Source organism: Pipistrellus kuhlii, unplaced genomic scaffold, assembly GCF_014108245.1.
Source record: "Pipistrellus kuhlii isolate mPipKuh1 unplaced genomic scaffold, mPipKuh1.p scaffold_m20_p_6, whole genome shotgun sequence".
In the NCBI taxonomy this organism is placed as follows: Eukaryota; Metazoa; Chordata; class Mammalia; order Chiroptera; family Vespertilionidae; genus Pipistrellus; species Pipistrellus kuhlii.
In genome coordinates, this window is record NW_023425562.1 from 29859392 (window position 1) to 29885610 (window position 26219).

At 36.8% G+C, this 26219-nt stretch overlaps 1 protein-coding gene across 6 annotated transcripts in view; it reads right to left on the reverse strand.

Annotated features, from left to right (window-relative positions):
- The window catches only part of ARHGAP28 (Rho GTPase activating protein 28), a 116633-nt gene that overhangs the window by 13839 nt on the left and 76575 nt on the right, over positions 1-26219 (reverse strand). For 4 of the 6 annotated variants that reach the window (XM_045574416.1, XM_036418759.2, XM_036418762.2 and 1 more), the window contains 8 exons: positions 25403-25620; positions 15573-15662; positions 11445-11529; positions 10647-10789; positions 8108-8273; positions 7910-8001; positions 5885-5962; positions 2766-2928 (listed from right to left, as the gene is read on the reverse strand). In XM_045574416.1, the coding sequence (XP_045430372.1) occupies positions 2766-2928; positions 5885-5962; positions 7910-8001; positions 8108-8273; positions 10647-10789; positions 11445-11529; positions 15573-15662; positions 25403-25620 (1035 nt within the window). The remainder of the gene's footprint in view (positions 1-2765; positions 2929-5884; positions 5963-7909; positions 8002-8107; positions 8274-10646; positions 10790-11444; positions 11530-15572; positions 15663-25402; positions 25621-26219) is intronic. The other 2 variants (XM_045574415.1, XM_036418760.2) reach the window with 2 other exon arrangements.

Genomic DNA, 26219 nt, shown 5'->3' on the forward strand with positions numbered 1-26219 from the left:
CTTTCCCTTCCCTTTCAGAAATGTGGAACCCAAGTGTACACCCTGTTAAATATTCTATACACACTATGAGATACTGCTCATGGGGAATCCAACAAAGCTTCAATCATGAGCCATTTCTAAGGCATATAATCAGCAAAGATGCTAACTTAAAACTTTAAACAAGGTAGCTTCTGTAAACAGAATGCCTGGCATTAAAAAAAAGAAAGATTAAGTAAGTTAATATTGTAGAGTGTTCGTATCAGTGCCTCTAAGTCGTTACCTCTATGGGTGTTTTCTCTGGTTCTGATTAATGACACGTATTCTAGATCTTAAATGGACATTTAGGAAAGGTAATTCTATTTGGATCTCTAGAGATTGTTGACATTTTATTCCTTGACAAGGACAGAAGATGGCGCTAGACATTTGGCATTTATGCTTTTGTTCTTAAAGCCAGCTCTTCCCATTTCAAGGAAGGGATTTTAGCAATTTCATCCACAACTGGTTAACCTACTCCAGCTGTGCTGAAAATGTGGAGTTCACTACAGCATCCAGGTTTTGCTTTGTCTCTCTGTATTCTCCTCAAAAATGGTCTCTTAGTGGGGAGTTGCTGGCAGGAAGCATTATGTTCTAGAATCCCTGGGGAGTTCTTAAGGTGATGAAAAAATCTATGTATAGTCGATGGATGGAAGGCAGTCAGCTGCTTATTGTCACTTAGCTTCACAATACTGGAAACACTCCTGTGACCAGGTCTTGTTACAAGAGGTTGTGTGCACCCAAGTTAGGTACAAATGATGAATACAAATAAACACATAATGAAGGAACAGTTGGAAGGAATATTTATAGGGTTGTGTCATATTTCCTCAGCAGAATCCCCATGTGGATTTCTAGAAACTTGACAAATTTGTAAGCAAAAATGACACAGGTGCAGGATATTTCTGAAAACTGCTAATGCATGCTGACATGAGTTTGACTGAATAACAGGACTATCAGGAGCACATCTCAGTACATATTTAGGGACAAAGAAAGCATTATTTTAATGAGGACAAAGCAGGCTAAGGGCTATAATCTTCCAATACAATCCCCAAAAACCTCTATGGGGGAGATAATAGATGCAGGCTGTATCTCTATCAATTTCAGATAAATTATAAAGTTTCTGTTAAGATCTAAGATCTAAACTGGCAAATAATCCATTTTCATTTTATTTAGGAATCCTGGCCCTATTCTGTTTTATGTTTAATAGTTTGGTACTTAATTCATTTATTACATCCTAGCTAAGTCTTTTTTTGTCCTGAAATCATTATTTCCTTAGAAAGCTATCAAAGTTTTCATGCCAATAGCTCAGGTTTGATTGATGGACTATTAGTCCTTTGATTTTATGGACAACATTTGTTCCAAGTTTGAAAATATAAAGTAATTACCCTAGTGGAAGTGACTCTATATCCTCTATACTGTTTCAGAGTATAAAGAGGGCAGATTTAACACATACCTACATCTATTATATAATTCTTCACTTCAGAAAATCTCATAACAACTAAAGTTTACTCTACTTGGCAAAAAGGATGTATTCCCTGCTGGTAGGAGCCCTGACCTTTGGGCTTTCCTGTAGCGTGGGCTGGTTTCAAATCACTCACTGTAGGGTAGTATTTTTCACTTTGAAAATCATACAAAGAAATGTGGACTCCTCTGTGAGCCTTTTCAGAATACTTTCCAGATCCTCTCTCTTAAATGAAGTGTAGTGGCTGCAGACAGAGAGGGGAGAGCAGAGCAGAGCTGAGCAGCTGCTGCCTCGTTTTTTGGGGTGTGTCCTCTCAGTCTGTCAAAGCCCTTTTCTGTCCATGTAGAATGCAATGTATTTAACAGACTTATACAGTAAGTCATCATATACCATCATCTCATTCAACATCGTTTCATCATAACATTGGTGCGATTCTGAAAGAACTTAACTCTTGTTTACATCAATTAGCCTCTGGTAAAACTGGTTTCCTCATAATTGTTTCACTTCAAGTTGTAGAATCTATCAATGACAAGTGAGGATTTACTGTATATATTTAGGTCTGTGATTCCTGAATTCCTCGGGTTTGTAGTGAAAGCCACACCATCTAGCTCCATTTTCCTTTTCTAAACGTCTCTCTTGTCACATACTCCGAAAAATTCAACCCTTAGGCTGAAGCCATGACAAATCATTCCCTCATTGCCAAACACAACATACCCTCCATTACTATACTTTCATCAAAGCACTCACTTAAGGCATAATCTATGTGTCTTTGTAACTTTTCAGAAGTACTATGTGATCTAATTTTCTAAGAGAAAACACATTCTGTGTGACATTTACTATGTGTTGCATCATCAGGACAGGATTTTAGATGAAAAGAAGAGAGAGGACTGAAGGACTATTACACACTGGACACTATTCTAGAAGTTTTAACCCAATAGCCACAATGCTGACACACAACTATTAACTGCAGTTTACAGGCACACTGATGAAGCCCAGAAAGGTTCATTGTATGGCTAACAATTGGTTGAGCAGGAATTTAAATCTCGAGAGTCTATTCCTTCAGCAAACCCCCCTACCTTTTAATGACTATAAAATTCTCTAAATCATATCTACCAGATTAATTATGTAAAGAGATGATTGCTTACCAGCAAACATAATATTTCACCAAGCATTGCCAGGAAAGAGCAAATATACACTTCGGATCACATTTTATTTTGTATCTTTCTTCTACTCTAAGCCACTTAATTGACCTTATATCTTAGTCCATTCACACTTAACATCTTCTACCTACTTTCCATTAGCGTGATGAAGGCAGGTATGTATTCCACAGGGAAGAGAGAAGTGGGTAATTCTCTGAAAAAGGCTTTCAACATCACTGCAGCTTCTCTATGGCACATTTTGTCCCATTTAAATTTGTCGGTATTAAACTTGGCATCCAGTTCTTCACGGTATTGCTGAAAATCAACGAAAACAGTCAATATTTAATGAGCTTTTACCACCGGACCCCCTCCACTCCACTTTGAAAGCTGTTCTCACACAAACTATTAAAAAGCCTAACTTTTCCCAAAATGATTAAAGAATTGAAAGTTATTTCTGAATTAATTTTTACAAATGGTTTTCTAGAATCTTTTTGAACAATGTTAATCTTAAAATCATTAGCTAATTCTACACAAATATAAGAATTTTTCCTCAGGTCATAATTTCATTTATGTGGTTTTGGCAGAACGCCACATATCCCTTCATGATAATGCAGTTAGACTGTTAGATTTTGACAAAGACTCCATTTCTTTTCTATCTTGCTCATCTAGAGTTTCTAAATTAGATCATGAATGTATGCCTCTCAGTTAATTCACATCCAGAGTAAAGAAACTCTGATCTCATTCAACCTACAAACCAATGACATCTTCCTGAAGCAGTTATGGCAAAGTTTTAAGCCAAGACATACATATGTCTCCCACATGTGTGCATGCTTATGAAGGTTTGGAACACTGTGTAAATACTTTAAGAAACAAAACACTCAGCCTCCTTAAGTTCTACTTAGGTTATACATTTATGTTATCAATTCATTTGATTAGTGCCACCAATTCTTCAAGTTTCTTTTCAAAGTCAAGCTCACTTTCTACTGCTTCCTTCACCTACAGATGTTACTATTAATAGCAGATAGTTAAGTCAATTCCCTGATTGACCTTAACAGTTCCAAAAAGGATACTTACAATGTAACTTTGAAAACTCTCAATTTCTTTAAGACCCCTCTTTATTCCTAGGAGAAGCCTAATTCTTCCAGTCTTAGATATGCATAGCCAGAGTCAGTTTTTTTTAATTTATTGTTATTATTATTATATTTTATTATTTAAAGTATTACAAATAGTGTGTGTATATGTGTGTGTGTGTGTGTGTGTGTGTGTGTGTGTGTGTATATATATATATATATATATATATATATATATATATATATCCTTTTTTTCCAATTGACCTTCTCCCAGCCTCTCCTACCCCCTGGCACATGCCCTCCTCCCTACCCCCAGTGTCTCGTGTCTATTGGTTATGCTTATATGCATGCATACAAATCCTTCGGTTGATCTCTTACCTTCCCCCTGACCAACCCTCCCTAGCCTTCCTGCTGTAGTTTGACGTTTCTCTGTATCTACTTTTGTTCATCAGTTTATAATGCTTTTTACTCTCCATAAGTGAGTGAGATCATGGGAGAACATATTTGCCAATATTATCTCTGATAAGAGTTTAATCTCCAACATTTACAGGGAACTCATACAACTTAACAAAAGAAAGATAAACAGACCAATAAAAATAAAATGGCAAAAGGGCCTAAATAGATGCTTTTCGAAATAGAACATTCAGAAAGCCAAGAGACATATGAAAACATCCTCAACACCACATTTCTGTTGGCCTCAACAGGCCTGGAAAGCACAAGATTGGGCCTGATTATAGCTGAAGCATTACTGTCAGTGTCATCCTCTCAGAACAATGAGAAGATAATTATGATGTAGTTTTTTTAAATGGTCTTCCCTCAAGTATATTCCTAGAAAAAAAATCATAACAGATGAAATTACAAAAAAGAAATAGTTTAAAGTTTGAACGAGGAGAAGAATAAAAACCCCTTTACGATATCAAGTTGCAAGGCCTTTCTATCTGTAATATTCCGTTTTTGTTAAACTGGCTCAGATTTTTTTCACATTGGCTTTCCTGGAACTCAAACAATGAAAACATCTGGATTCTATAATATGTTTTGGACTAATAAAAGGTGGAATAAGTAGGCTGAGATGACATAAAACTGATTAGGGGAGAAAAGGGACTTCTACCCAATGTGACTCAGAGATGCATGTGCCTTCGAGAACACTTTGAAGGAATTGATAAGCTAATGGTAAGCATTTTCCAGTTAAAGATTAGCCAAGTAGCCTGGCCAGCATGGCTAAGTGGTTGAGCATTGATCCATGAATCAGGAAGTCACAATTCGATTCCAGGTGAGGGCATATGCCTAGATTGCAAGCTTGATCCCCAGTGTGGGACAGCCTAATTCTTCCAGTCTTAGATATGCATAGCCAGAGTCAGTTTTTTTAAAATTTATTATTATTATTATTATTATTATATTTTATTATTTAAAGTATTACAAATAGTGTGTGTGTGTATGTGTGTATATATATGTGTATATATAGGAGGCAGCCAATCAACGACTCTATCTCATCATTGATGTTTCTATCTCTCTCTCCCTCTCCCTTCCTCTCTGAAATCAATAAAAAAAAAAATTATAAATAAATAAAAAATAAAAGCACCCATGCAATGTGAATCCTTTTCCTTACAAACCGAGAATCAAACTGAGACCTCCTGATTCATAGGTCGATGCTCGCCTACTGAGCTACACTGGCTGGGCACCCAGGTGCTTTTATATGTAGAAACTAGCATTACTTTAAGTGGAATTGGGCTTTAGAACTACAAAACTGAGTATTGTAGTGGTTATGTCCGTTCCTACAAATTCTTATAAGGAAGTTCATTAAAAAGAGAGCCAAGGAATATTTTTTAATCTAAAGCAACTGGCAATGGAAATAAGGGCTCATATAATAATTGGCTTCATGAGTGGGAGGGACCCAACAGATTAAAGTGTTTAACACCAAAAACAGTGATGAGACATTTCAACTTTTCAAATTGAAGACAACAGCAGTGCTGATGGTGTATTGATGTGTCATTTCACTGTTGTTGGCTTTTCATTGTTGTTTTAATTTAAAAGAATACACAACTTAGGACTATAAACATCTAATCATAGGTAAGGAGGAAAACTAGGTAAGGCCAACTGATAGTATCAAAACAACAAAAGACTCAATACCTGATGGTTGTATGAACTGGGTCTAGCTAGCTTAGATGTCTAACTAGGAAGAGAGAAAAAAAAATGTTTGTTACCTTGACTTTGGCAGTACATCCTGAAAGTCGAAAAATTCCTTCAGATTCCAAACCCGATTCCTCAACCTTCTCAAAAAACTAGAAAACAATGATACATTACAAAAATAAATACCTCCAGTATGATTGCAAACATCTGAAATAACACCATTGATGACAACAAGGGATAAATTATCAAGCATACATATGTGCCTGGTATCTGAATTGTTTAAGTTTTCACAACCACCCTATGAGGTCAATGTTTGCCTTTGATTTGCAAATGAGCAAATGGAGACTTAGAGCTGTTATATCATTTTCCCAAGATTAACTATCAAAGTAATGGCACTGACACTCTCAACTTGTGCTCTTCACCTCTAAAATATGCTGCCACTTCACTGTTTTAAGGTCTGATTACACCACCTCTTTCTGCAGACTGGCCAGTAAAAAATATTCTAAACTCACTATCATTAGTTACAACCACTCTGGCTAAGGAACTATAGCAACTCTAGAAATACAATCAAAGAGGGAGAAATTATAAAGGGTTATAGCTCTCATGATCTCTCATGGTGATGGTGTTAAAATCATTATCATCATAACTACTAACATTGATAGTGTGTTTTTTGTGTGTTAGATGCTATTCTCAGTACTTCTCATCTATCAACTCATTTAAAGCCTCACAATAATGCTGAGGAAAGTACTATTAGAATCCTCATTCTATGGCTGAGGAGACTGAGGCATGGTAAGCATAAATACTTGCGCAACTTCACATGAGTCTCTTGCTATTTTTCCTTCAAGACATAATGCCTGGAACTAAGCTAGCTCTTGCAGGTATAGAGAGAAGTATCTTAGAGTCACCATGGACCTTGGCCTTGGATGTATTCTGAGCTCCTTTTCCCATCTACTTCTTGCTTGTGGCTAAATTACCCTATTCTACTATTACCTCAGTTGCTTCATCAGTAGAAGGGACATGATAACACCAGCCTCCTCTGGCTGCTCAGTGCTGAGGAGATGTGACAGGATGTGGAAGGCACTGGCCCAGCCCCATGCAGGAGAGACACCCTACAGATGCTCCACCTCCCCCATGCACACTGGCATGTTGCTGGCTCCTCTGCCATCCTCCTTGCTCCCACGGGCAGCTAACTTATTAGCTAGTTTATGGAATGGTTCAACTTTAGTTAGTGGTAACAAAATTTAGAAAGATAGTGAAGAGATGGAGAATTATTATATTACTGTGAAAAATGTAAGCATATATTTCCTCAGTCAATGTGTTCACATATTTAAAACCTCAATTTAAAATTCAATAAGACTGATGTTTAGGGCTTGGAATTTTAATTATTCCACTAGCTGTCACCTTTAAATAAATGCATACTTAGGTAAACTGATATAAATTATTGGGTATTAAAAATATGACTTAAAAGCAAATGTGCCATTCACCAATATTAGGGAGATATTAGCATATGATAGTTCAAATCATATCACTTAAAAACTTCCTCTTTGTTTAACTGTTTCATATTTTCCCTGGTCACACCTAAAAATTACCTTAACAAGCTGATTTTTATATTTATTAAGCTTTGTTGGAAAATTCATCTAAATGATTACAAATACACATTTTGAAATGCCCAACCTATGAAAAAGCTCAGCAAATATTTATATAATTAATAAATAGGTTGCTGATAATTAAGTCATCTTTCATCTCAGACAGAATAATGAAATATACAAAAATACATACATACACCCAAATAATATTTTAAAAATATTGGATAAGCCAGATATAACCAAAGGAAGCCATGCGATAGAGCATCTGTATCTATCCCCTGATGCTTTATGGTCAACAGGCTCCAGAAGTTCCCCGCAAGGCAAACTGGTCCAAGTACATGTGGGATGGCAGGGGCCTCATGGAAGAAAGCTGAAAATGGCTTGGGCCTGAGTCCTAACAGGGCTTAGCTTTAGTGTCCTTATCGCTAAAGGGAAATCCATTACCAGGTTTACAAATAGCAAATTGCAAGCACGAGGTTCTATTAATCCCCCGTTCATTTATATTCCACTCACTTTTTGTAACACAAGGGGCACTTTTACTCCAGGGTCCTTCTTTCGGTCACTCTCCAATAGGACTGTAAGTGGAACTCCAAAAATCCCGTTGTCTTCATTGGAAAGTAATTGAGAAAGAAAAAAGAATCAGAAAAAAACACGATCTTATTCCAAGGTGTCAAAGCATTAAATTCAGAAGAAACCAGTCCTCTTAATTACCTCTTCCTTTTACTTTCTCTGATTTGTTTCTCTTCAGTGGAATTCCAAAGGCATCAAAAAAGGCCGTCAACTCAATCAGAGAGAGGTGGCGGATTTTCTTCATGTCTTCTGAAGACAGATCCCCTGCTTCAGTTAAGCCAAATCTGGTTTTCTGAACAACAAGTTTCTAAAATAAATATAAGGATATTTATATTTTATTGCAAAGAAAAATTACTATGCTTTCACTCAAATGCACCTGGACATTATAATATATATACTATTTGCAAAACAAAACAAAAAAAATCTCTGAGGAGCATGTTGCATTATGAATGTAATTTACAGGTTACTACTATGCTAAATGTGAAGCAAAACAATGGTCTGAGAATACTATAATATCTAATATCATCATCCCAGCTGTAAAAACTGCTTTCTTCTAAGGACCCTCCTATATGGGCAATAGCAAACATCCCAGGCATCGCATGAAATGTACACACCATGGGCATGTGTGAGACAGGCAGACAGACACATCATTTAGGCACTCCCCAGAGAGCTTTCAATATACATTTCATTTTGAATTATCAGTCCTTAAATCAGGCATCATCTGTTCTACATAGTTTAAAATACTGTAATTTCCAAATTGAAACTGATCATACATGCTGCTGAAACAGTAGTTATTTTACCTTCAAAATAAATTTTAGGTGATTCCAAATAGTCTTAGAAGAGAAAAATGCAGAGAAAGTGCCAAATAATCCTACTATCACTTTGAAGACAATAATATTGTTATTTTCTCAATTTCTATACTAGAAAGCAAAACATACTAAAATAACAAAAAAAAACCTTCAACAATCCAGAAATATTGTAAAGACTATAAGAAGACCTTTAAAAAGCAAAATATTGTTTTTATTAATATATAAGTATTGCTATAAATATTATATAATAATAATAAAATGTAAGTATTAAGTAATATGTAATTAACATAATTATATAAGTATAATATAAAAGTATAGATATAAAGTGTACAACAAATACTTTGCTCTCAGAAAACCTAGTATGGGGGGAAAAAAGTTTAAGTAGAAAAATACTAGTTATTTAAATTACAAAGCTTTAGGTACATAGTCTACATAGGGGTTCCTTAAATTAGAGCTTCCTTGGGGTTTTAAATCCACCCAATTCATTCATTCACTCATTCATTCAACAATTATTCATTGGAACTCCAAGTATTTAAAAGTTAATAAATAAATTTTAGGATGTGTTTTGGGGCATAACTTGTGCTATTAAATGTTTAGTTATTTTATCTTCTTTCTGAGACCAAGGTCCCATGTTACAACACATAACAAGAACAATATAGACAGGAACCACAATCATTTATTGAGCAATGACTGCACGTTAAACCCTAGGCAAAGTTCCTTTCCCCTGTGTGTGCAAAACTTCAGGAGGAGACACACACTGGGATGATGGGAATGGGGGCAAGCGTCCTCCCTTGGGCAGCTCTCTCTGAAGATGCTGAGGAACTCCCCATGAAACCAGAGTTCCACCGGACTCCTCTTGCTCTAGAACGCCCTTGTGCCCTTCACCATAGAGGCTGCTTAGAGACCAAGAGGGTTTTGGAGTTTAACACTCATCAGTTCAAATCCTGTTTCTGCCATCTACTAGCTATGGGCTACTTAGCTTCTTTGGGCCTCAGTTTCCTTAGCTGAAAAATGGGACAAATCACAGAGAAGATTACAGCTGAATACCGAGTGCCCTGTCAAGCCCATAGAAGGTACTCAGCGAGTCTTACAGTTCTTGCCCTGCCCTCTTCTTCCTCTCCGTCATGGGGTGTTTGTCTGGGAATGACCCAGGCCTCCTGGGGCAGACCACCTGTTTCTAGATGACACATTCCTTTAGCTCTGAAACTACCTGAGCCCTGCTCACCACACTGCCTGCCATGGTCAGCACAGAAATTCAGGACTCCACATCATGAACTCTTCTCAAATGCATTTATTAAATAGCAAGCAGATCAATGTAACATAGTTCCTGTACTGGGCTATCAGGATAGAATATCCTAGACATAATGAGGCTTTCAGGATAATGAAGTACAGAGCACTTCTTGCCCATCCATAATAAAATTATAAATTCCTGACTTTGTTTTATGATTAATTTTTAGTGTCTGTCCTATAAGCTTTCATTTCTTGGTGTTATGACTATGACTTTCTGCAATGTTCCCATGTGATATGTGGTTCTAGAGGCACAAGTAGGTATATGAGTACTGTTAGGATCTGCATTAACCTATAAGTAAGGACACAAAGTACATGAAGCACACAGCCAGGTGGAAAGCCTGTTTCATCTCTGCAACAGTATTCAAGCACACACACCCTCACAACTCTTCCTCAACCCACGGCTGCTAGCAGACACCAGGAAGGCTTCACTGCACAGCAAGTAACGCCCTGAGTTTATGCAGAGCTGATGCCTGGCTTCTCCCTACATCTATGCACAGCCAAAGAAATTTTTAAAAACTCTAGTTTGTGCCATGTAGAAGTCACAGGCAGCTAGTGGAATAACAATAAAAGCTTTTACTTACAGTAAAAACATAGTCTTCTTTCTTAAAATCCGACTTCTTAAATTTACTTCTTTTTGGAGCCTCTGTAACCATTTCTGAGTAAGATACTTCAAAGGACAGCTCTTCAGCCTCAGGTGGAATGTTCTTTACCTGATAATCATCATCTAAGAAAAAAGGATGTAGAATATTTAATTTGCCACTTAATCAATCAATATCATTTACTTTAAAATAAGCACAAACTATTTACAAGTTAATCCATAAGCATGTTAGAATGTTTACATCCAGAGAAAGGTGTCAGACCCAGAACATAGTATATAATCATTATCAAAACAAATTTTCTATGTAGTGTGATGTTTTCAATTTTGGATTTTTGTCTCATAAAAGGCCTTGAGGATTCTAGAGGAAGTCCAAACATGGCATATTTCTATATATTATCATGATATTAAAATTAAGTCCATCTAGACCTACAGCTGCTGCTACTGGGGAAGCATCGTTTTGATTCCAACAAATCACAAAAAATCCAGATTATTTGTGACAGAGGCCCCAAAATAAAGACACTACCCAAGCCAGTGTTTTCTAAATGATGTGATGGTAGCAAAAAGGAAAAGATTCTGCTCTCAGTTTGTCTTTATTAATTTTGTCTGGTGGGACAAAACAGGGTGCTGGGAGAAGGAAGGAGTGCATGCAGGAGTGGCAGAATCAATATGGGGAGAATAACACCTACATTTCCCTTTTAGAAACTCACTGCTAACTTTATGGAGCACCAGCACAAAAATGAGAAGACGTAGCTTAAGTTCAGCAGGAGGCTGTGTCACTCACCGCTCACGGAATTCTGGACTGACTGTCCAGGGCCTGCTGATCCATTGGAATGAACTGGTATATCTGGAATAGTCTCAAGGATGGACTGTGAAACAAGGAAGATGAACACAAAACATTTACCATCAATACTGTCTACCCTACATTTCAGTCTAATTTATGTTCAGTAGTATAAGAGAATTAAAAGAAATTATTGAGCCTGCATCTAATTTCCTTTGTTTCTTCATTCAGTTCAGATCTGTACAGCCCACACAGTTACTCAAAAGAGAACTAGGTCAAGTTTAAAATAAGTGCATCTTCTTAGCTCTTAAATATTTAGTGCTTATATCTTTCCAAAACATAGATATTACATTGCTTAATGTCACAGAGTTTGACAAATATAGTATTTTTAAAACTGATTTCAGAGAGAGGAAGGGAGAAAGAGAAACACTGATGTGATAGACAAACATCGTTCAGTTGCCTCCCACTCACACCCGACACCAGGATATTGAACCTGCAATCTATGTGTCCTGACTGGGAATTGAAACCAGTCACCTTTTGGTGCACAGGATGATGCTCTAACCAACTGAGCCACACTGGACACAGTATTTGTTATTCTTTTGTTGTTATTATTAATCCTCACCAGAAGATATTTTTCCATGGGTTTTTAGAGAGAGTGGAAGGGAGGGAGAGATGGGGGTTGGAGGGAGGGTGAGAGAGAGAAAAAGAGAGAGAGAGAGAAAGAGAGAGAGAGAGAGAGAGACATCAATGTGGGAGAGACACATCGATTGGTTGCCTCCCACATGTGCTTCAACCAGGCCAGGGATCAAGCCTGCAACCCAAGTATGTGCCATTCAACAGGAATTGAACTTGAGACCTTTGGTACAATGGGCCAACAATAACCACTGAGCCACATTTGTTATTCTTGATGCACTTGGTCACACATTTTGTTCATAAACTCTAATCATGACATAGTTAGGTGTTACTAAAGGTAATGCTAGAGCCAGACTGTTTGAATTTTAATTCTGGCTTTACCACTTACTGTGTGACTTTAAGCAAGGTACTACAACTCCCTATTGCTTAGTCTCCTAATCTATAAAATGGAGATGTTAGCAGAACATATTTTAAAGTGTTATTATGAATTGTAAATGACTTATCCTATATAAAATCACATGAAACAATATCTAGTAGATAGCACTATATAAGAGTTAGCTAGTATTAATACATTAACATATTAATTCTTTCACTATAAAATACTACCAAATATTGAAAAACATTAGAAGTTCACAATCTATTTGTATCAAGAATAGCATAGCTCTGATAACAATAACAAAACATTACACACACATACACATGTACACATACTAACCCCACATATTAGACTAGTGGTTAAAAATGCTAAAGTAGTAGCAAATCATATTCTATAGTATAATAAAAAAATAATATAACACATAAGTAGGATTTATTTAAGCAACAAAATTAGAGTTCAACATTAGGAAAACCTATCACTGTAATTTCCTGAAGTAATTGCTTAAATAAGAAAAATTATATATTCATTTAATAGATGAGGATCATTTTATAGAATTCAACTTCCATTCCTGATAAGAAGCATGAAACCTAGAATATTCTAGTTAATGTTGAAACAGTAGAATATCACAAGAAAATAAAAACTTACCTAAAGAGCTCCATAATTATTATTCATTGTTATAAGTGACTGTGGTCAGTCAGTCAGACAAGGAAAAGAAAAAATAAATTGGGTAAATAAAATTTTCAGTATTTCAAATGATATCTGTGCAAATTATAAAGTCAAATGAAAATTTCTTAAAAGTAAAAAAAAAAAATCAGAAAGGAAACTATAAGTTATTTTTGTAAAAAAACAAAATAATTAATTTCCTTATATATCTGCAAAAACAAACTAGAAGATATCATAAAAATCCTAGGATTTAAAATATGAAAGAAGAATATTACTATTAAGTTCCTAGTAATTAAGCAGTGAAAAGGTGTGTGAGGAAAAAAAAATGTAAGATAGAAAATTATGAAGTTTTTTTGAGGGACAGATGATATAAATAAATGGAAAGACACAATCATTGTTTCTCAATAAGAAACAATATTTTAAGATGTGAATTCTTTCCCTGACATTAATCTTTAAATTCAATAAAATTCTCAGTGGAGTTCTAACAAGATTTCTTTTTAATGGGGAGTAATAGTCTTATTCTAAGTTCTTCCAAAAGAAAACATTTCTAAGAAGAGTAAAGAAAATTTTGATGCAGAATGAGAGTGAATTTAGATTTTAAAAACCAACTATAAAGTCATAGTAATCAAAATAAACCCTGTATTTATAGATATTTAATATATTATGGAGGTTCATTTCAGATGTATAGAAAAAATAAGAGACAAAAAAAAATTGGTCAAGCCAAGGTTATCCTTTGGAAAAAATCAAGTTAGGTTACCTACTTTATACAATTCCATAACATAAATTTTTATGTGGCAAATTATCAGGAGTCTCTGTAGTCTTGCAAATGACAGCAAACTGTCCTTGGGAACGTATCTAGGCAGGTGAGATTTACCTTTACAGAGGTCATGCCAGGATCCCTGAAGCCCATGCCACCACTTCACTGAATTACTGAAAATCCCACCATCTAAAAAGCCTGGGGAACCAAACTAGGGTGCCTGTAGCTCTTATAACCAAAAAGCAGGGGAAGCAAAATGCGTTTACCTCTTGGTAAGATGTTCTAGAGTGATTTTCAATACAGGTGCATTAAGAATTAAGTTGGCATCTGTGAGCTACTCTAGCAAATAACCAATTGTTGGACATTTCTTAGTAAAGATATTTTAAAAAAATATATTTTATTGATTTTTTTTACAGAGAGGAAGAGAGAGGGATAGTTAGAAAAATCGATGAGAGAAAATCATCGATCAGCTGCCTCTTGTACACCCCCTACTGGGGATGTGCCCGCAACCAAGGTACATGCCCTTGACCGGAATCAAACCTGGACCTTTTAGTCGCAGGCCGATGCTCTATCCACTGAGCCAAACTGGTTTCGGCAGTAAAGATATTTCGAGTAACAAACCAAAGTCAGTCACATTGGAGACTGGTGCCAAAGAGATTTCTTTTTCCCCGGAACTTTTACTTATGTCATTATCAGCATTAAATCAGTTTTCAGAAAACAAAATGAAAATAAAACCAATATCTAAGTAATCTACCCCAGTAAGGTCTATGATTCCAACAAAAGATCATTTATCTCTTTAACACTCTCAAATTTTCAAGAATCCTATTTGCAGACGATATGTACTCAGTAAGGATTTTTAAAATAATGAATGTATGAATGAATGGAGAAGCTAGCAGAAAAGAATAAAAAAATGAAAAAAACATGACTAGTATCAGTCCTAGTACAAATAAAATTGTGGTCACAGAACTGCCATGGAAAAGCCTCAAAAACAAGGCCTTTCCAACCAACTTTCTTAGCAACTCAATTGTGCAAACATCCCACTTCCATTTGTGCTTGGTGCGCACCTGGATCCACAGGCAGTCCCTTTGTTGGGGCTCATACAAAACATCTGGGGTGGAAGAGTCAGCTAGGGAGGCAGACTGTGCCAGGAGCTTTCATATTAACTAGGAGGTTGGGGGAAGGATGGAGGGCTTTAAGCAAGACTTGCAGCTTTGGGAAGATGAATTTGAGTGTATAAACAAACATCCAGGAGATGACTTAAGGAGCTATTTCAGCAATACAGAAAGATAATAAGTTTCTGTACTAAGGAAGTAGTGGTAGGAAAAGAGGGGAGTAGAAATACTCTAGAACTACTTAAAATGATACAATCCACAGGTCTCGGTGATGAGCATATGAATTCAGCTAAAAGGACCGATGTTCGTAAAGTTCCTCCATGCTTGATAGATGTAAAGAACGCCATTTGGTTTCTGGCTGCAGTGGTATTAATTTATGAAGTCCTCTTTTAAACTGAAATATATCCACTCCTCAGTTTTGAGTCCCTTTCCTCCTAATTATTTCAAGGTTCCTAGGTCTACTGGCAGCTGCAGTTTTCTTGCAATGTCATTGACAGTTTTCCTTATCTATTTTGAAGAAACCGCTGCTTTTTGCCTTGAACTGGCAATTTTGCCCTGATATGCAATTGTCTTGGCACGCGATGACTTACCACAGAGCCACTCCCGGGAAGTGCAAACTTCCCTTCTTCATCCTGGGACCCATCTGACAAGGTAGTACTGTTGAGAGAAGCAGCATCTGGCTAAATGGAGAAATGAAAGTGCATTCTTATTCGGGCAAATATTTTCTAATGTGATGGTGCATCCCACTGTGTACATAGTTATTTACATGTGGCAATCTATGACGTTACAACTGCCTGAGCCCAAACAATTACATCCAGCTGTTCAGGGTTCATTATTGTAGTCGCCTAAACACCCTCTGACACTGGCCTCTGCGGCAAACGCTTCCATTGCCTACCACAAGCTCCATTTTCCATAGCAACATCTTGGTTTTGTTCCAGGGATTTGGGTGTTAAACTACAGAACTCGATCACCAGGTTCTTTTGCAGCTGAGAGTGATCATGTGATAAGTGTGGACAATGAGGTAAAATGGTAATTTACCAAGAGTGCTTCCAGCAAAGCTATGGCTTTCTTGAACAAAAGAGTAAGATCAGCTTGTGTATGCTCATGACAGCACAGGGATGAAAGCCCTGAATTGCGAAGCATCTTGTCTGAGTAAGGACAATGGCCACAGGGAAGAATGCCAAAAGGTCACCTGAGGTTGGTCCATGCTAAGGGGCATTATGTGGCTTCTCTGTCACACTTGGACCACATCCCTTTGTGTGAGGCAAAGCAACTCTTCATTTTCTATTACGTACAGCCAAACACAAACTTAACTTATCCCCCTTTTTTTTTTTAACAGATACTAAAATGACCTTTTTCAGAGATTAAAATTCAGTAGCAATAGCATCAAGTTATTTTTAATTTATAAAGCTGGGACGAAGAAATTTTTGCTTCAGTGTACAATGGCTTTCCTGAAATTTAAGATTGGAATATTCTTTTCTATTAGAAAGTTGGATATAATTTATACCTATGAAAACATATAGTTTTGCCTTTTTTTAAAAAATGTTAGTCATCTTACTCGACACTGTTTTCTAAATTTCCTATAGAAGGCATGCATTACTTTATAAAATGAATACGACACTTTTTTTTAAAAGAAACAGATAAAGCACAAGAATAAAAAAAAAAATTCAAGTCAAGATGTGACTTCACAATCACTATATCCCCTCCCACCTCAAATCACTAAAAATGATAGAAAACTATATATCTATACTTAAATCCTCACCCAAGGATATGCTTTCATTGATTTTAGAAAGAAAAGAAGGGAGAGGGAGAGAGAAACATTGATGCAAGAGAGACACATCAATTTGTTGCCTCTCTCACACACAGACCTTGGATAGAACCTGCAATCTGGGTGTGTATCCTGACAGAGAATCTAACCTGCACCCTTCAGTACATGGGATGATGCTCCAACCAACTGAGCCACACTGGCCAGGGTGAAAACATATATATATTTTTTAAAGGAACAGATATTTAACAGCACTTTAAACCAGTAAAGAATTCCGTAAGATATCAACTGACAGATATTTGTAGATAAAAAGAAAATGGAAAAAAGAAAATGGGCCAAGCTGGGTTGGCATGGCTCAGTAGTTGAGTGTCAACCTATGAACCAGGAGGTTACCAGTTTGATTCCAGGTCAGGGCACATACCCAGGTTGCAGGCTTAATCCCCAATAAGGGGTGTGTGTGTGTGTGTGTGTGTGTGTGTGTGTGTGCAGGAGGCGGCCTATCAGTGATTCTCTCTCATTATTGATGTTTCTTTCTCTCTTTCCCTCTCCCTTCCTACACTAATCCATCATAAACTAATTACTGCAGAGAATGTAGGGGCCTGGAGAGCTGTAATTCCACCTGAAAGTGTGATGGTATCATATGCCTTGTAGAACCCTTTTTACCCTATGTTTTCACGGATGATGTGTTTGGAGGATCATCTCACTTTCTTGCTGTGATAGGATTCTGATACACAGGACTATGGGGGAGCGACTGGAACCTGAACAGGAGAAAACAACCAGGACCCATAGTCTTGATCAGAAGTTCTCCCTGCACTAGATGTAAATCCTAAACCCTGAGGATACTTGCTGCCACCTGAGGAGACATGTGCATGTCTCTGACCAGATGGTATCCACATTGCAGGCAGACATTTCACTGTTTGCACCACTTACTGCCTCACATTCCAAAACCTAACATGTTCTCTATACAGATATTTACATTTGGAAAATAACTAGAGAAAACTAAATATTTATATCTAGTTGATACTGAAACGCTGAAAAAAATATTTACATGGCAGTTTGTTATTTTTCTTTATGAGCTCAACCACAAGGACCAAAGTTTAGTTGAGAACATCCTCCACTTAGGATACACATAAAAAAAAAAATCTAGTATTTGTTGTTTAAAAAAAGCAATAGAACTTAGTTATGTTTTAGTTATGAAATTAGTCCTTGTAGATTTTAAGAACTATGATTGATGGGGCTGTTTGCCAAAAATATGAATTACTTTGCATCTTTAGCCAAGAGAAATGAGAATATACAAATCTTCATATTACACGAATATTCATGGAAACCTTACTCATAATAGCTCAAACCTTGAAACAACACAAATGTCCATCAACAGGTAGTATATTTATGCAATGAACTATTAGTAGTAATAATAATACCAAACTTCTAATACAAGCAACAAGTGGATGGATCTAAAAGTTATTTTGAGTAAAAGAAGCCAGATATAAAAGTGCCTACTACATTTATAACTATAGGCCCAAAGCATGAAGATTCGTGCAAGAATGGGCCTTCCCTCTCCTGGCTGCCAGCACTGCCTTCGCTCTGCCTGGAGTTGTCTTTTTGCTCTAGCCCAGAGCCGCCTTTCGGCCTTCCCACACTGCCCAGAGGCCTGGAGCCCCTGGGGCCTTGCAGAAGGCCTGGGTAGCCGCCATTTTTGTTGGGTTAATTTGCATACTCACTCCTGATTGGCTGGTGATCTTTGTGAATGGGAGGACAATAAATTGGAAAGGGTCTGAGGGAAATTTCTGGAGAATAGAAATGTTTAATATTTTGGCTGACTATGGTTACTTGGGTGCAAACATTTGTTAAACAACTTAATCATATACCTAAAGTGCAGTTATTATTTGTAAATTATATAGTTATTGTAAATTATGCAGTTATTGTTTGTAAATTATACCTCAACAAAAAGAACACATCAGAATAATTTGATTCCTTATAATAATTGAATTCTTATCTTCACAGTGATTTATGGATCAATGCTATGAGTTAAAAACCTATGCCTACCTATACTAATGAGTACATCAGAGAGAAAAAAGTTGTTCTTTGGAAATAAGAATAATCTTGCTAAAATTTATAAAAAGTTTGAGACCAGCTAAAAATAATACAAAAACAACCAAGAAAAATATTACTAATTTGAACATAAAGAAGAAATCTAGAACACAAAGCAAATAAACTAACGTGATAAAAAAAATTGTGGGATATTGAAATATAATTCAAGCAAAGTAACAACCATCTAATCTGTGTCCTAAAGCAGTGGGACATAGAAAATGTGGGGAAAAGGAAGACATAACAGAAGACAGTCCCCAAAAACTGAAGACAGAAAGATGAATATGAAAAGGAATCTGTGACCAGAATAAATGAAATAAAGGGCAGATCCTTATGAAACTTCAGAACTACAGATTTCTTATTTTTTAATGAAAATGAACTTCTAATTGTAGTTATAAGTCATGCAACTTAGTGATAAAATTATGTTGCTTTAATATCAGACATCATGACTATATTTTGCAATGATTTATAAATGAATAGCGGGAATAGACAGTTTTTTTCATTTGTAAGATTGAAAATACATTAGATTATCTCACAAGCACATATGACCTACACAAATATTTCATTCTCAGTCACAGAACACTGGAGACGCTCTGGTTTTCATTAAGCAGGAAATGTATTTGGAGTCTATTCTGACAGTCATGGGCTGCTTTGTAGGTCTCTTGCTTATGCTCTAAGATTTTTAACTGCATTTTCAATACAATGACATTCTCCAAAATAATATGAAAATATTCTATTCCCTGATGAAAGCCAACTTTTGCAAAATTAAATATAAAGGATGTTAATAAAATCATAAACTTTTATATGAGACCTTAGAAACTTTTATTTTTTCATCTTGCTTCTCTGTATTTTCTTTCTCCAAAAGTATATGCATTGCATTAATAACAAAAGCACATACCTATACTGAAGTGGGAACAATGCTAAGGAGGCACTACTAGAAAACTTAGGTGAGGATGAAGGACTGAGGGTGCACCACTCCCAATCACTCAAAATTAGAGAGTGGAAAGTAAAAAGTAAGTAATTTGTTACATAACTGTACAAAATTTCTCAGACTCAGAACAGCATAAGACAATCTTGCTGGCAAGGAAAGAACAGATCCACAAAAAGCAAGTAGACAACAAAGCTCAGAGTGAAAATATTAAAGGGCAGTAAGGGGCTCCAGGGTAATGGCCAGGATAACTTCCTGTAAAGTGTTTTCTGAACGGAGGGGCCAGGCTAACCTTCCAGCAGCCCTTTGTACTGACCAGCAGGCAGGAGCTATGTATGAACCCAAGAAAGACACTGTGAATGAAGTAAGCTACCTGCCTTGGTAAGATGTCCAGGGCTGGGACCAAAGAAGACTTTCATTGATCAGGTATCTCTGAATCTCCACAAAAGGCATGGATAGGAAAAGAAAAGAAAAACATCAGCTTTGTCTAGGAGAGAAAATGAAGTCCTTCACCATTCTCCCTTTGGCACTAAAGGGGTGTGTGTGTGTGTGTGTGTGTGTGTGTGTGTGTGTATGTGTGTGTGTGAGTGTGTGTGTGTGAGTGTGTGTGTATGTGAGTGTGTGTGTGTGTGTGTGTGTGTGTGTGAGAGAGACAGAGAGAGGTGTATGTATGTGTATGTGTGTGTAATATGTGTCTGTGTGTACTAATGCAGGAGCTGTTAACTTCCATTTATACATGGTTCTCATACTTAATTGACATACAGAATCCAAAGTTTTCCCTCTTATTCAAAAAAGAGTTAATTGGGAAAATAGCTATACAATGACAGGAAATTATATAGCAGTGACATACCATAAGCCAGTGGTCGACAAGCTGTGGCTCTTTGGCCCCTTGAGTTTTTAGCAAAGGCCAGCTTAGGAGTACCCTGATTAAGTTAATAACAATGTACCTATCTATGTAGTTTAAGTTTAAAAAGTATGGCTCTCTCACCAAAACCGGTTTGGCTCAGTGGTAGAGCGTTGGTCTGCAGACTAAAAGGTCCCTTGTTCGATTCCAGTCAAGGGTGTGTGCCTTGGTTGTGGGCACATCCCTGATAGGGGGTGTGCAAGAGGCAACTGGTTGATGTTTCTCTCTCATCGACGTTTCTAGCTCTCTATCTCTCTCCCTTCCTCTCTGTAAAAAATCAATAAAATATATATTAAAAAAAAAAAGTACAGCTCTCAAAAGAAATTTCAATTGTTGTACTGTTGATATTTGGTTCTGTTGACTGAGTTTGCTGACCACTGCCCTAAGTCATTAATTAATTAGTTTTCATTGGAGAAAATCAACATTAAAAAGTCAGCCATGGAGAAAATTAGTATCTTGAAAAGACATATAGTGATATAAACACTCTGGGAGAAAGAGATAATTGAGAGACAAGAAGGCAGCTTATAATGATTTTAAAATTTCAGAGGTATTTGAGAGGCTATTGTATCCATAAATCAGGAATTATCTATAACAATAAAGAAGAAATCAGTAAAAAAGGAAGAGTTCTTTTGAATTAACAAATAATTGAGTTTAAAAATTAATACTAATTAAATTATAACCACTCAGTGCAAATATTAGAATTAGGGGTCTACAAAATGATGTAGACAAAAATCTTTGTTGTTAGCATACAAAACAAACAGGGGGGAAAAAAGATGTAAAATTTAAAAGAAATCTTAGGAGATCTGAGTTAAATGCAAGCAATTAAATGAAAAATAGAGAAAATGAAAAAAATAAAATAGAAAAATGATGGGAATAGAAATGTTCAGAGTTGAAAGGAACATTTTTCAGAAACAAAAAACTGAGTGCTGATAAGAATGAGGAAAAAAAAATTCATATCCTGATGACAGTCCAGGTCTCCAACAAAAATAATAAACCTAAAAAGTTTCCAGAAATATGAAAATGAAAGCAGAATATAAACACTAGAATAAGATTTAGAGGGATTAGACTTCTCAACAATAACATTATATGTAAATGCAAATAGATTAATATTTACAAATATTTTAAAGAAATGGCGTAAGGCCTAGCATTTTGATACTCATCAAGTTAGGATTTAAGCTTTTAGATATGAAATTTTAGTATCCAGAGATATTTCTTGCCAGATATGCTGAACGGATAAAAGTTCCAATCTGGAGAAAATGGCAGCAGAGTAAGTGAATGCTGCACCGACATGCTCTCAGGAACAAACTGGAATTACAACTAAAATACAGAAAAACTTCCAGAATAATCCACAGAAGACTCACAGGAGAGAACCCTGATATCCGAGGATGTAAGAAACCACATAGATACAGCAACTGAAGTTCCAGAGAAATATCACAACTGTGGGGGGTTGCCACTGAGAACTCTGGGATGTAATCCCCAAGCTGGGCTCCCTGGCAGACAGCATCACAACTGAGAAGGGTACACCCATAACATCTGGCTATGAAAAGCAGCAGGATTGCTGTCTGCTAGGGAGTGACAAATGAAAACTCAGGTACCCTCTTAAAGAGCCAACACACAAAATTCCCTGTGGAGCTGCCCACCTTGTGCTCTGCAGAGGGAGGGCAGAGTGGACTGGAGCTGCATTAAGTAGAAGCCAGGATTGGGCACTAGGCCAGAGGTGGGGTGGGGAGGGGAGAGGTTGGAGCTCAGAAGGAAGACACCCCCAGTTTCCTGGGCAGAGCCATTCCCACAGGCAACAGAGGACATCCTTCTCACACAGATATTTGCCTGGCTTTGGGGAAGACAGTCAACCACCCTATTGGAAACACTTTCCCCTGAGGCCACTTAAGAGACTAAAAATAACAATTAGCATCCAGGCAGAAGCAACTGCCCTACTATGTTGAAAAAACTCTGGCCACACCTGAGGACCATTGTCTGGGGGGCAATTCAAGTGGAATGCTATCAACAGAGGCAGTCTCTGGAGGCTTTGACTCACTTTGCCTGATCTAATGAGTCAGAAACAGCCTTTAACACTGTCCTGCACTAGAGAATGAGAGGCATAGGGGATCTACCTGATACACAGTCACAAACTCCAAAATAACCAAAATGAGGAGACAAAGAAACAACCCCCAAATGAAAGAACTAGAGTATTCTTCAGAAGAAGAGATAAATGAAGCAGAGACACCAAACCTGTATTATATGAAATGCTAAAAGATATTCTTTAAGAAGAGGAAGAAGAAAAAGGTAAACATAAAAATTATGAACAACAAATAGATATCTATCAACATGTGAATCTAAAAATCAAATGAATAAAAAATCTGATGAACAGAATAAACTGATGAATATAATAGAATCAGTTGCCTAGAAAGGGATCTTCCAGACCAAAACTGAACAAGGAAACAGTGACCCTAAAGGACACACTGGATCAGATGGATTTCATTGGGCACAGAACATTTCACCCCAAAGCAACAGAATACACATTCTTCTCAAGTACACAGGATCATTTACAAAGATAGACCGCATGTTAGGACAGATTTACCCCATACTTCTGTGCTCTTACTAGCTGTCTCTGGTTATTCCTGCTGTAATATCTGTAACTGCATTATTGTTCAATAAATTCTTATTTTGAAAAAAAAAACGTACAATCTGCCAAGAAGATGTAACATTTTATATGTGATTATGCGAATTAATACTTTTTACTATTCTCTGTAGTCATTCTGTGATGCTAGGTCTCCTCCTGTGAGAAAGACCAGTACAACTGACCCTTAACAACAGAAATTGGAACTGCCCGGTTCACTTATATCTTCAAGGGTCAGTTGTACTTGCTTTCTCATTCTATAAACTTGGTGTGGCTGGAGTGAAACTTAAATGTCCTCTTCCATCTCAGGGAAAAGTTTTTTCATATGTTTGGCACTACACCGGCCCCTTGATTACCCTTTAAAAGAAGGGGATAAGACCTTTAAGAAATTGAAATAAAAGTGATAAATAAAAATGATGAAATAAAAGCGATGAAAGAGAAAAGAAATAAAATAAATCCAGACTGCTCATGAGAGTCCATGGCTAGGTGTGGGGTATCAGTGTGGCTTAAGGCCTATCATAAGGCCCACTGTTAAGTGTTGCCTTGACCACTGGAAAACTCGGGGAGGCCATACATGGCCTAACCACAACTTCCCCTCCCATTCTGCTCCCCCAGATAAGGCACCCCAGCCAGACAAAGATCCTTATCCAGGGTACCAGCCATCCTTCCTCATTATCCCTGAGTGGTGGGTTTCAGTTCCTTGCCAGCTGTGAAATTATACAAACAAGCCAATCACATCCTCTCATGGGAACCAGGTAGCAAGCACCTCAGCCTCATTACTACTCAGCCTGCCGCCTGCAGCCCTTCTTGTTCACTCTGCCCCAGGTGCACTCCACGTGTGGCTGTGTGTGGATTTTAGAACTGTGCTATTCAATTCATTAGCTATTAGTCACATGTAACTATTTAGATTTAAGTCAATTAAGAGGAAATAACAATAAAAATTCAGTTCCTTAGTCACACCAGCCATATTTCCAATGCTGGTGCTGCATGTAAATGGGGCTACCATATTGGTCAGCACAGAAACAGATAATTTCTATCACTATAGCAAGTTCTACATGATAGTGCTACTCTAGGACATTCTTAGCACAAATGCAAAGGTTAATGGAGTAGATGTGAGCTTCCGTGGCAACTAGCCAATGTGATAAATATATCTAAGGGAAGATATGACATAGACAACCTAAAGTAACTCAAATTGTAAACTGGCTTCAACTATGCTTGCTACCCAAAATCCTTGAAATTTTAATTGATGTCATTATTGATATTACAATTACACAGATGAAAAACCTAACACAGATGATGAACTAACTTGCCCAGGGAAATTTATTTGTAATTGCAGCAGAATATCAAGTTTCCTTTTATCTATATACTAATCACCCTCCAGGTTCTAAGAATCCCATCCTTATAGAACCTAATCTAAGACCTTGCACAGGTAATGTGTCCAATAACTATTTTTTGCATCAATGATGATGTGATACAACATTGCAATGATGCAATGAATGAATGAGTTGTAAGGCAGAGCTTGCCATGAAACAAACATAGAAATAGGAGAACCTGATTCACAACCTCAGAAGTAAAAGTGTGTCCTTGGAACTCCCAGGTAAGGTGGAATTTCAACCAGCCATTCCTCACGACACGTCATGCTTCCCTTATGCTTCTTATGAATCACCTGCCTCCTACTTAATTAATGCTCAGACCTTTCAATTGTTTACCTTTTTAACTTATTTGACCATAAAGGCTATCCCTACTTCCTCTCCCACCCCCACCTCCATTTAAAACAAACCACCCAGACTTGCTTATGATACTGGGGCTCTTTTACCTGTTTCCACTCAGCACTTAGATTTAAGTAAAAGGCTCTGTGTAGTCCACCCACAAAGACTTGCCCTGTTGCCAAAAATTCATCCTATATCTTCAGTGAAAAAAAGAATACATTGAATGTTGAGGGAGATTGATGAATGGGATAAGGAATGATAGCTTACATTTCAAATTTGTAAAATTTCGGACTGTGCTGTCTGCTTTAGTTTACTTTAAAACCTAGTGGATGATACGTTTTCCATGTTCCCATCCTTCACCTTCTCACCCAACCAAACCAAACCTGCTGACAGGAGATTCCTTACTCACAGGAGATTCGCTGACTCCAAAGATGTCTCTGACATCCCTGACAGACTGCTTGTTCCTTTTTCTCATGGTTTGAGTGTAAGTATTATATCTCTTTTTCACTGCAGCTGCTTGGGTTCGAGTCAATGTGGAGAGCAAGGCTTTGCAATCCTCCTCTTCATCACCTGAGATCAGGGTTGATAAACCCACATCTTGCAACCACTCTGCTTCAAGTTCTCCTTCTGAAAAATAACATGACCGAGAGGGTGTTAGCACATTCTCTGTCTGATTGGATGAGGTGTATATCTGTAGGTCTGTGCATATCTGGGAATAAGAAATATCAATAATCAATATATTAAGATTGTTCTTTTTTCCCAAATTATAGAAAAGGCCTATTGAAATGAATGAAAGGTTTGTATTGTATTTTTTTTAAAAGTAAGTCAAATTTTAAAGTATTTCCTAGTACAATAAAGTTAATTGGAAGATTGAGTAAAGTTGCTTTTTTTTTTTCTTGGCCAGACAGTTAAATATAAGCTATATCTGGACTACCAATTCAAAAGAAGAAAAAATATGAATATTTAAACTAAAATCATAATAGAAAAATAGGGGTTTAAACAGCATCCAAAAAGGCTTTTAATCACTCAAAGGCAGGTTCAAATCCCAATACTACTATTTACTAGATACATGGATTTGGAAGGTTTTAAGATACCCTTTGGCTTCAATGTATTATTGACAAAATAGAGATAATGATAACAAAAAATTTTACTCAGCTATGAGGATTGTTTTATCAATGTAGTTATGACAAATGGTAAAATAAAATAAAAAACAACCTTGAACAGAG